Raw genomic sequence first — 11,689 nt, forward strand, 5'->3', positions numbered from 1 at the left:
TTTCCACAGATGTAATCGATCTGATTCCTATGCATGTTAGCTATTCTAAATTTATAACCAGGAAAGGTCCTGGACTTGTCAAACTAGCTATTATACTCACAGAAAATGTTGTACATCTCACTATCTCTACTTCCTCATCTGTCAGTTATTTCCTGAATCCACTTCAATCAGATTTTCATCCTCTCAAATCCAGAATAGCTACTATTTAAGGTGTCTAATGGCCTCCATTTTCCCTAATTCATGAAAGAAATCCCAGCCTTCATTCTACCTGATCTTTTCAGAGTTATGAAAATGAGAGAACTGGTAACTCTTTCTAAAAATTTCTCTTAGAATGCAAATCAGCACTCTCCTTTGTTCCCCTCCTCTCACTGGTTACTTTGTCCTAGTCTCTGATGTTCCTTTTCCTCTTCCCAACTCACTGTCAAAGTGGTCCAGGGTTCAGTTCACAGATCTGTTCTCTACCTGCACTCAGGTCCTAGGCAATCATCCACTCACATAGCTTTAAATACTACAGTATTATGCCTCTAATATTCAATAGTGATAAAGAAATAAGTTCAAACTATATTGAAGGCCACAGAAAAAAAAAGAAGGGCCCAGGAGTCAGTGAGATACAAACTGAAGTATTTCAACAAACAGTTGCAGCCCTAGATGTTCTCGTCTGTCTTTGCCAAAACACTTGCAAGACAGCTTAATGGCCAACTGAATGGACGAGATCCATGCGGCAAACGCTTAAAGTCCTCTGGAGTTTTGGTGAACAAGGTTGTGTCATTTGCATAATGCAGATTGTTGACGAATCTTCCTCTAATCCTGATGTCACACTCTTCTCCAAAACTTCAGCCTCCCAAATGATCCGTTCCACATACAGACTAAAAAGATATGAAGAAAGGACACACCCCTGACAATGCTCCTTTCTTAATTCTGAGCCATGCAGTGTTTCCTTGCTCTGTTTGGTCTAAGTATAATTTTCACATGACCACATCAAGTGTCTGGTATTCCCATTCTTCTCAAGATTAGACACAGTGTATTGTGAGCCACACAGTCAAATACCTTTCCATAGCCAGTAAAACACAAATAGACCTTTTGTTTGTTTGTTTGTTTGGTACTCTCTGCTTTCAGCCAAGATCCGTCTGACATTGGCAATGATATCCCTAGTGCCATGGCCTATTCTAAACCCAGGTATTTCTGGAAGTTCTGTCAACGTACTGTTCCAGTAATTATTGGATAATACTCTGCAAGATGTTGTTTGCATGTGATATTGTTCAATAATTATGTTTGGAAAAGAGAATAAATATGAATCTCTTCCAGCCAGTTGGCCAGGTACCTATCCTCTAGATTTCTTGGCACAATCTGGTAATGATAATTGGTATTCCATCAATTCCTGAGATGTTGGTGGGGGTTTTTTTGCCAATTCTTTCAAAGCAGCTTGAATTTCTTCCTTCATTATCATTGCTTCTTGATCATATGCTGTTTCACAAAATTCTTCTGTGCCAGCCAATTCTTTTTGGTACAGTGACTTTGTATGCTCCATCTTCTTTTGATGTCTCCTGGATCATATATTATTTTGCCCATAGCATCCTTAAGTATTGAAACTCAAAGCTTGAATTAGGTTTTCAGTTTCTTGAGCTTAGAAATGCTGAGTTAGTTCATCCCTTTTGATTTTCCAACTCTAGTTCTTTGCACATTTCATTATAATACTTTGCCTTGTCTTCCTGAGATATCCTTTGAAATCTTCTATTGTCAAGTTGAGTAGACTAATAGCCACCCTATGAACAAAAGGCCTGAAGCCCCTATACAACTATCAACATTATCAAAGTTCATAGAGTTTCCTGATTTTCCCCCCTTTGCTTTGTCATCTCAGTGTCCTAGTGCAAAGTTCAGTCTCTTCTGACATCATCTTGGTCAGGAGACTGTTCGTAGGCTGGGCCTAGAAGCCAGAGTGGCCACAAGCAGTCGCGCATCAGGAGGCCCAGAGTGCAATCATCAGTGGGGAGCAGAGAGATAACAAGAAGACAGACAAGTCTGGAGGCAAGGGTTAGATCAGGTCTCACTTAGCAGTCACTCACACACAGGGTGAGAAGGGGGGATTCTGGCATGTAGGGCACGGATCACTAAATTTATGTTATGGGGAAATGTCTTTCCCCTATTCTTTTAAGTAAAATGCTTATCTCTCTGAAACTATTTTAAAGCTGAGCTTCTAAACTAATACAGGCTAGGAAGGATTGGCCATCCACTTTCAAATTAACAGGCGTTTGAAAACCCTATGAACAACAGAGTACACTTAAACTATATTGCGCTCCTATCGTGGTTGTGTTGGTGTAGTTATGTGCCATTGTGTCGCCTGCAACTCACAGAAACCCTATATACAATAGCTCAGAAGCCTGTCCTGTCCTGAGCCACTCCTATTATAAGCAAGAGAAATAAAGACCTAAGAGAAATCACTTCATATTTCAGAAAGATTAAGGCAAAATTACAAACTGCTAAATTCAGCTACTGAAATCTGGGCAATGACTAAGAAGGACAGAGACCTGATGCCTTTGAACCACAGTGTTGGAGAAGAGTACTGAATATCCCATGGATGGCCAAAGGAACAAATATATATGTCTTGGAGAAGGTACAGCCAGAGTGCTCCTTGGAGACAAAGATGAGAAAGCTTCATCTCACATTCTTCCAGTATGTTGTTGGAGAGACTGTTCCTTGGAAAGGGACATCATGCCTGGGAAGGTGGAGGGAAAGCAAAAGAGAGGAAGACCTTCAACCAGGTGGATTGACACAGTGACTGCAGCAATGTGCTTGAGTGTGTCAGAGAGAGTGAGGATGGTACAGTATAGGACAGGGTTCAAGATGTGTTGTTCACAGGGTCACTATGAGTTATATTCAACTCAACAGCACCTAACAACCACAAAAGATAAACCTCATACTTTTGCAAGCTATCTCTCTTATGTTATGTGGACAAGGAGAAAAGATACTAAAAATACAGTATTGAAATATTAGCCTGTATAATTTTAAAAGTCAGATCAAAGCTGAGTATCATAAATGCCTAGATTCAGAGTTCTGGTTTTCTTTAACATGTGAGTGAAGCTGCAGATTATAAAAATATCGGACCCTACACAACACATTAAATAAAATGACGTTAAGCCTACAACCCAGGTATATCTCAGGATTCAGGATGAAGGATAAGAGTGATAAATGTGGGCTCTATACTGCGTAACGAATATAATTACTACTATCTCCTGCTTTTCTGAACTAGAGCTACATTTATGATTTTTTAGCTTCTCCCATCACATCTAGAAGGAGTATGAATATTAAAGGGTTTAAACACACACACACACAGTTTTCTAGTTAAGTTTAACTATTTCATTAATTTTTCAGAATCTACTATAAAATCGATGGCACACAACAACAACTATAAAATTACTTCTGGAAATGAATTTTGACTAGCACATTCTATATGGTTTATAAGTTCTCAGGAGGTGGTTTTGTTTGTTTCTGTATGTGATTTTAATTACCCGCAGATGATGTGCATTTTTAGCTAACATTTCATCTACCATCCCAAAGAGGTGATTTTATATTCAATTGCCCAGTGAGTTCACCCGGGATCCTGTAAGAGAATCAGTCAATGTTACTTGTAGGAGTGTCTCTTACCTCTCGTGGCTTACTGGCGATGGCAATGCTTCCATCTTTGTTATATTTGATTGGTGAACCTCCTTCTTGTATCAGGGTCCCATAACCTGTGCTGGTGTAAAACGCAGGAACTCCAGCTCCACCTGCACGAATCCGCTCTGCAAGTGTGCCCTGAAAATGAGTAGCAGGCAACATCACCATCCCAAGTTATTTAAGCACACCTCTGTGTGCAGACACAGAAATGCTTAGAGATGCGGTCTCAAACTGCTGAGGAAGCTCTTACCAGAGTACACTACCAATGCAAAGGTACAGGGTTCAGATCCACCAGCTGCTCTGTAGGAGAAAGACTGGCACTCTCCTCCTGCAATTAACTGCCTCTGAGAACCCGCTGGAGGCTTAGCTATGGGTCCGTTCTAACAGCACACAGTACCCAACAACAACTACCACTTGCTGGACCACACAGAGCAAACCAGTGCTTCAGATTCAAGACAGTACCACCTCCTTCAGAGAAGGCCAGCACTCTACAGAGTTTTCAATATCTGTGACTTTCTGGAAGCTCCTCACCGGGCTTTATTCCCATGGCACTGCTGCATGGATTTAAACCACCAACCTTTCAGTTGGCAGCAAGTGCACCCTCATTCGCCCCAGCAAGGGATTCCTTCCTCTCTAGCCCACTACTGTGGCATCAGTTCTGACTCACAGCCAGTCTCTCAAGTCTAAGGATTTCAGATACTGAAGCATGCAAGTAGTTGGGATATTCAGGGGAGAAGGGCTTGCAACATGTGAGAAAACTTTCCAGATAACTTGGTTCACTATTTGCACATACAGAGATAACTCTTTTTTTAAATTGAGATTTTACTGAAAGTTTGTAGAGAACTTGAATTTCCATTCATTCATTGCTGCACATTTTCCTCCCTTGCTCACCCCTTCCCCCCAGTATGCTTTCTTCTTTGAAAAGAAAAAAATTCTTTCATTGTTCTACAATAACTCCACCCCAGTCCACTTTATTATGCAGCTCTTATTCTGGACTCTTGTCATGCAAATAATGCCTTTTAAACAGTTATCTCCCTTATCTGTTTCAATGCAGTGTATATTATTTATCCCCTCTTTTCTTAGTTTCCCCCCAACCCAGATGTCAGTCCTGCTTTATAACAGTGGCATTATGCCATATTTGTCCTTTTGTGACTAAGATATTTCACTCAGCATAATGTCCTCCAAGGTCACCCATTTTGTGTAATATTTCATGAGTTCCTTGTTTTTCAATGCTGCATAGTATTCCATTGTGTGACTATACCACAGCTTCTCTAGCCATTAGTTTTTTTGATGGACACTTGGGTTGTTTTCCAACTCTTTGCTAAGAGCAAAGAACAAAGCAACTTTGAACAAAGAAGCAATAAACATAGGCGTGCATATATCTGCTTGGGTGGCATTTCTGGTTTCTTTAGAGTATATTCCCATCAATAGTGGACCTGCTGGTTCGAATGGTATTTTTATTTCCAACTTTTTTGAGAAAGTGACATACAGCCTTCCATAGTGGTTGCACCATTTTACACTACCACCAACAGTGAATAAGGGTTCCAGTTTCTCCACAACCTCGCCAGCATTTTTTGTTTGCTGTTGTGTTAAATTTTGCTATTCTTACTGAGGTGAGATGATATCTCATAGTTATTTTTATTTGCATCTCTTTTAGAGCTAGGGATTTTGAATAATTCTTCATGTGTTTGTTTGCTATCTGAATGTCTTCTTTGGTGAAGTGTCTGTTCATATCCTGTGCCCATTTTTCAATTGGGTTGTTTTCTTTTATCTTGTTGTGGTGCTCAAGTATTCTATAAATTCTAGATATAAGTCCTTTATCAGAGAAGTCATTACCAAATACTTTTTCCCAGTTTGTGGCTCTCCTTTTCTTGTTGGAGAAGTTTTTGGATGTGCATAGGGATTTGATTCTTAGAAGGTCCCATTCATCTATTTTATCTTTTCCTGGTTATAGGTTTTTCAGGATGCTTGGAAGACAGTTTAAGTTGTGGATCAGGACTTCTAGAGTTCTTCCAAGCTTTTCTCTAACGAAGTTTATAGTCCTTAGTTTTATAGAGATAACTCTTTTTGTTGTCGATAAGTCTGATTTTAATATTCCTAAAATTAGTTAATTAAGACAGTTATAAAACAATATCCATTACTTTCAAATTTGCATCAGAGAGCCGGACAATGACTAGGGATGATAGAAAGAGAATTGATGGCTTGGAGCTGTGGTGCTGGAGAAGAGTATTGAATATACATGGACAGCTAAGAGAATGAAGAAGGTTCACCCTGGATAGGGTTAAACTAGGTTGCTCCTTGGAGGCAAGGATTTTGAAGCTTAGTCTGACCTACTATGGACATATTGCAAGAAGAGACAAGTCCTTGGACATCATGCTTGGGAGGGTGGTGGGACAGTACAGGAGGAGAAGACCCTCAATGAGATGGATTGGTTTGGTAACTGGGTAGGTGTGTCAGAGACAATAAGATTGGCACAGGGTAGATCAGGGTATAGGGCTATTGTACATAGTGTCGTTATGAGTCACAGGCCACTCGATGGCACATTACAACAACAGTCCCAAATGGGAGCTCTGGTATATTAGTGGCAAGAAGCTGCACTGCAATCCAGAAGGCACATGGTTCAAGGCCACCAGCTGCTCTAAGGGCAACTGTGGGCATGTGGTTCACCATTAATCAGCATCTTAAACATCATCAACAGCTGTAAGGGCAACATAAGGGAGAGAGCTAACCCAACTAAACAGAGATTTTGGTGAGGCTTAGCCTGATGGAGCCCTGGAGATGGAGTTAAAGGTTTTGCTTGCTGGATGACTGGAGGAAGAGCTGACATGTGACTGCTGTGAGACAAAGCTTGTTAGACAACTGAGGAAACAACAGGCTTCTTGCATTTGTGTTGCTGGACTGAACCTGGACTTTCACTTGCTGATAGGAAGATGCCTGAACTAATTGAGAAATTGTGACTTTCTGCTAATCTGGCTTGGGGCTGCTGTTCACTAAATCTGGACTTTGTGATATCTGTGTGATATCCTTTGCCTCTTTTATGCCCTCCCCCCAAGCCTATTTCACTAATAAAGCCCACAACTGTGAGTAAAGTCAAGTCTGTGAGTCAGTTTGCCATGAACACTGGACCCAGTGATTAGGAGAGGTAGATGAAGGCGCTCTCACGGGGAGTGGGTGCACGTCTGACCTTGTAACTATTTGTGTGGTACTGTGGATTTTACTGATGAGAACAGCTCCACTTTGTAGAATTAACAGTGGTCAGACAAAGTCATCCTAATACAGCATTTGCTCTTTTCGCAGTGTGAAAGTAGGATTGTTCTGTAGATAAACCCTATTCATGTACCAAGCCCCCATCCGCCTTCTTCCACTTCACTAACAGCTTCTCCACAAGCTTGCAGGTTGCAAAACAAGTGGCCAGAGCCATGATGTATTTACAAACCTTTATTTTAGATAAAGCAGAAAACACTAGCCTTTCACAGTTTAAAGAATTACTGTAAGCACAATATTAAGGCTGTGTTTTCCTATTCAAATATCCTCTGATAAAAAGAGATGATGCAAAGGGTGACTAAGTTAACAATCAAAAGCTTCATAACACATGGGATAAAGCATCTCTGTCTATAATGCAAAGAGGAAAACTGTATGTTTTTTGGTTTCCCAAATTTAGTCAAAATCTAACATATACCAACATAGAGCAACACCCTGATGAAGCATGGTTAACAGCGCTACACAATGTGTGGATGCCGCTGTGGCGAACATCGCGAAGCCTCAGAAAGAATGGTTCTCTCATAGAGAGTTTCTGGTGGTCTAATGGCAAGAAGCTGTACTACAATACCAGAGGTAAGTCGTTCGAATCCACCAGATGCCTTGCTGGAGAAGGAGGGAAAATCTCCTCCTGTACCAATCAGATCTGATTTGACAGTACACACACACAAAATAATAAAAATAAAATAAAAAATAAAAAAAAAAAGAATGGTTCTCTCATGGACATGTTCTGGGCTAACTTAGGTAGTTCTTGCTGATAGGTGACTTTAAGTCAATTCCAAGACACAGCGTCCTTAAAGCAGAATGTCCTCCTATGGTTTCCTTATCTGTAGTCCTTACATAAGCAGACTGTAAGTCTTTCTCCCATAAAAGCCACTAGGTGAGTTGGAACCACACACCTTTATTTAGCAGGTGAGCACATGCATCTTACGCTCCCAGGACTCCTGCAGCCAAGCACAAACTGATTAAATTACTGAACACCCAAAAACATCCATCACATTGATATTTACAACTGGGTGAAGTTAGTGAAAAGAATATTATCTGTGGGGAGAAGAAAGCTACAGGTGGGAGGAAGTTGATCCTATCAAAATGGAAAGCCAGGGTAAAAAAGGAGGTCAGAATTGCTTCCACTGCCGAAAGCTGGGCCACTTCAGTAGACAGTGTCACAGACGAAAGCCAAAAATAGGCAAGGGAGTAGAGAGGAAGCTCCCACTCACTTGCTTAAAGTGTGGCTCTGAAGGACACTTGGCCAAGGTGGCCCACATCAGGTCCTCGTGACAGACAGGACTGACAGGCCCCGGCTCCCAGCTGGAAACAAAGGAGGATGCTTCAACGATTTAGATCCTCCCAGAAGAGCTGTGGGTGAGCATTAACATTACTGGTAAGTATATTCGTTTTCTCCTGACACAGAGCCTACTAATTGGTCCTAAAAGGCTTCTGAGGTCCCATTCTTCTCACTATTTTGTAGTTGTTGGAATGGACGGAAAACCTCATAAGCAGATCCTTACTTCACCTCTACCTTGCATGCGAACTTCTGAGTTGTGAAACAACCCAGTAGTAGATGGAATTTGCTCCAGGACTTAAGAACCATAAATGACATAGCTGAGCCTCTACATCTTGTGGTTCCTAACCTGTACACTATAATAGCCAAAGTGCTAGTCTATAGGCCTTTTAATGTAAGAACCACCTTACCTCTGTAACTTTATTTGTGCTACTATTAGAACCTCTACTTGGAATATTATTGCTTTTTCATTTTTGACTCATGCACTTTTAACTTGTTAGTTAAATTTGTATCTTCTAGGCTGCAACACTTCCATGATACATCTTCAAGGATATGAACATGTACGGCTAAGCACAACTGATAACAGTGCATCTAAATTCCAAAATCAATCTCCATAATAGTCTATGTGTTTCCTACTGCCAATGGGGCTCTTTAGAGTAGTGAGAGAAGATCTTCACCCTGAAACCCACAGCGTCCCTTTTCAGCAAGAAGTAGCTAAGAGAATACACCATCCCCTTTTCCTTATGAATCAGGGTGAAGTCTCTCTCAGGGAGGAGTGATAGGGAATGGCAAAGGACACACTGACAAAGGAGATTAATCAGAACTGGCTTTGACAAGCACTGTGGCAATTGGACAATTAAAACAGACATTTGGGAGAGGAAAGAAGAATGAACTGGGGAGGAGGGTGGAGAAAACAGTACAACAATGAATGAATGAAAACACAAAATCTCTGTAAATGTTCATTAAAACTAAGAAAATTTAATAATAATAAATAAATAAAAGAAAGCCAACAAATGCAACCTATGGACCTTTGTTTTACTCAAAAGGCTTGAAAGACTTTGCCTGCTTCTATAGGAAACTCTTCAATCAGTTGGACGTTGATGTAGAAGGTTAGTGGAAATCTGTTGTCTTCCCTGGAGACATTGCTTGTCTTGTAATAAGACCATAAGGTAATAAGGTCCCAGGAGACCAGGATTCCCGTGACACCACACTGGTATCTGCTATGAATGTTACTCTCCTGAGGTACAAGAAGAGGAAGCAAGCCTAGATCACTGACAAGGCACGCTCCTTCCTAACATTTTACGATTTGTTCAAACACTTTCAGCATGACCTTTTGCACGTTGCTTGCACACTATGGGGAGCAGTGATGTAGTCCATAATGAGTTGTGCTGCTAACCCACACGCTGTGGTCCACCACCAGCAACTCCACAGGAGCAAGATGGGAAATTTCTTCCTGTTGCGAATTACATCGTGAGAAACCTTATGAAAATTCAGCTGTGAGTCGGAAATTACACAGTATCAGCTGAATTTGAATTTGTGGCTTTTTTGTACAATATTTTGTTAACACTTGTCTTTAAAATATAACCCTGTAAGCTAGCTCTTTTTTGTTAGAAATACTTCCTTTTTCAGTGTCACAATGACATTGTATACCAATCCCCTAGCCAATCAGCAGGTATGACCTATGAACAACATGCTTGGGTTGGGCATCTTCTCTGCCAAGCACACCGTGTTACACAAGGATGTTTCTAGAAAGTAATGTAAGTTTTTCTATAAATCATTGGTGTCATGTGCAATTGAGTCAGAACAGACTATAGATGACCCTCCACCAGGTTTTCAGAGGCAATTAATTGCACAGAAGGAAACTGTCCATCTTTCTTCCACAGAGCAGCTGGTGGATTCAAAATGCCTGCCTTTGGATGAGTAGCAATTTTCTTAGCTCCAGGCCACCAGAGTTAGTATTGTAGAAAATAAAACGCAGCTTCTCTCGCATCGGGAACTCATCTTACCTGAGGTGTCAGCTCCACTTCTAATTCACCAGCTAAATACTGCCGTTCAAATTCTGCATTTTCTCCCACATAAGAAGAGACCATGCGTTTTATCTGCTTGGATTGAAGTAAAAGGCCCAAACCGAAGTTGTCGACCCTGGAGAAAAAATAAAGATGGCCTACAATCAAAAGGGTGCAATTCTAACTGAACATTATCAAAAGAAATGAAATTTACTTTAAAAGAAATGAAATTGTATTAATTTGGAGTGGGGAGAAAAATCCTTTGTTGAGCATTTAACTCATATATTCTCTTAGTCCTGACTGCTACTTAAAGAACCTTGTAAGGTGGCTATCCCTTTCTCATTTTACAATCAAGGAAACTAAGCTCAAAGTTAAAGTCTTGTGCAATAAGTGATGCTGCTAGCATGCAAGCCCATATAAATTTGACAAGCCTACACTAAAATTTCACTTCTTTTCTCCGCTCCACAAAGATTCTGGAGTAGAATATGAACTCAGAATGGACTGGTTCCTACCCTGTTCAAGTATTTTGAGCAAGTAATCCAAGAAACTGGACTATACAAAGAATATGGCATCAGAAATAGAGGAAGACTCATCAACAATCTGCGCTATGCAAATGATACAATCTTGCTTGCCCAAAGTGAAGAGGACATGCAGCACTTACTGCAGAAGGTCAATGATGACAGGCCTCCATATGGGTTACCTTTTAACATCAAGAAACCAAAATAAACAACACTGAGATAAACAGAGAAGATAAATGGAGAAGAAGCTGTCAAGAGTTCATTTCATTTGAATTCACAATGAACATCCATAGAAGCGGTGATTAAGAAACTCAATGATGCGTTACATTAGGAAAACTGTCAAAGGCTTCTTAAAAGTGCTAAAGATCAAGAATGTCACTTTAAAGTCTAAGGTGGAACTGACTCAGCCAGGTGAAATCTAGTCCTAGATCAAGAAGCTGTTGTGTGAAAAGAATAAGGGAATATAGCATGGTTTAAAATCAGGAAAGGTGTGCTTTTTCCATTATCTATTCAACTGGTTACTCATAGAATCTCTCTGAGACAATTCAATGTCACCTAACACCACCACCAGCATTCATCGGTATACTGAAAAATCATCTGAAAAGATGGACCAAAGGAAGAAGAATATGGGTGGCATCAGGGTTGAAGGAAGACTCTTCAACAACCTGAGTTATGAAAAATGGCACAACAATGCTTGCTGAAAGTAAAGAAGACTTGAAGTACTCACTGCAGACAATAAAACACTTTAGCGTTCAAGATGGATTCCATCTCAACATCAAGAAAACAAAGGTCCTCACCACTAGACCAATACACAACATTATGATACATGGGGGAAAAAAAAGGCCAGGGAGCTCTGGTGGCCTAAAGGCAAGAAGCTGCACTGTAATCCCAGAGGTACACGGTTCAAATCCACCAGATGTTCTGCTGGAGGAGGGACAATCTCCTCCTGTACCAGTCAGATCCGATTTGAC

General features: G+C 40.6%; 1 protein-coding gene across 1 annotated transcript in view; it reads right to left on the reverse strand.

Moving 5' to 3' along the window:
* Nucleotides 1–11,689, reverse strand: part of OXCT1 (3-oxoacid CoA transferase 1) — a 274,702-nt gene that overhangs the window by 221,234 nt on the left and 41,779 nt on the right. The window contains exons 4-5 of the mRNA XM_006889586.1: nt 10,201–10,336; nt 3,643–3,792 (exon numbers count right to left, since the gene is read on the reverse strand). Of these exons, the coding sequence (XP_006889648.1) occupies nt 3,643–3,792; nt 10,201–10,336 (286 nt within the window). The remainder of the gene's footprint in view (nt 1–3,642; nt 3,793–10,200; nt 10,337–11,689) is intronic.

The sequence above is a fragment of the Elephantulus edwardii genome, unplaced genomic scaffold, assembly GCF_000299155.1.
Source record: "Elephantulus edwardii isolate Elephantulus edwardi_28Jun2011 unplaced genomic scaffold, EleEdw1.0 scaffold00079, whole genome shotgun sequence".
Taxonomy (NCBI): domain Eukaryota; kingdom Metazoa; phylum Chordata; class Mammalia; order Macroscelidea; family Macroscelididae; genus Elephantulus; species Elephantulus edwardii.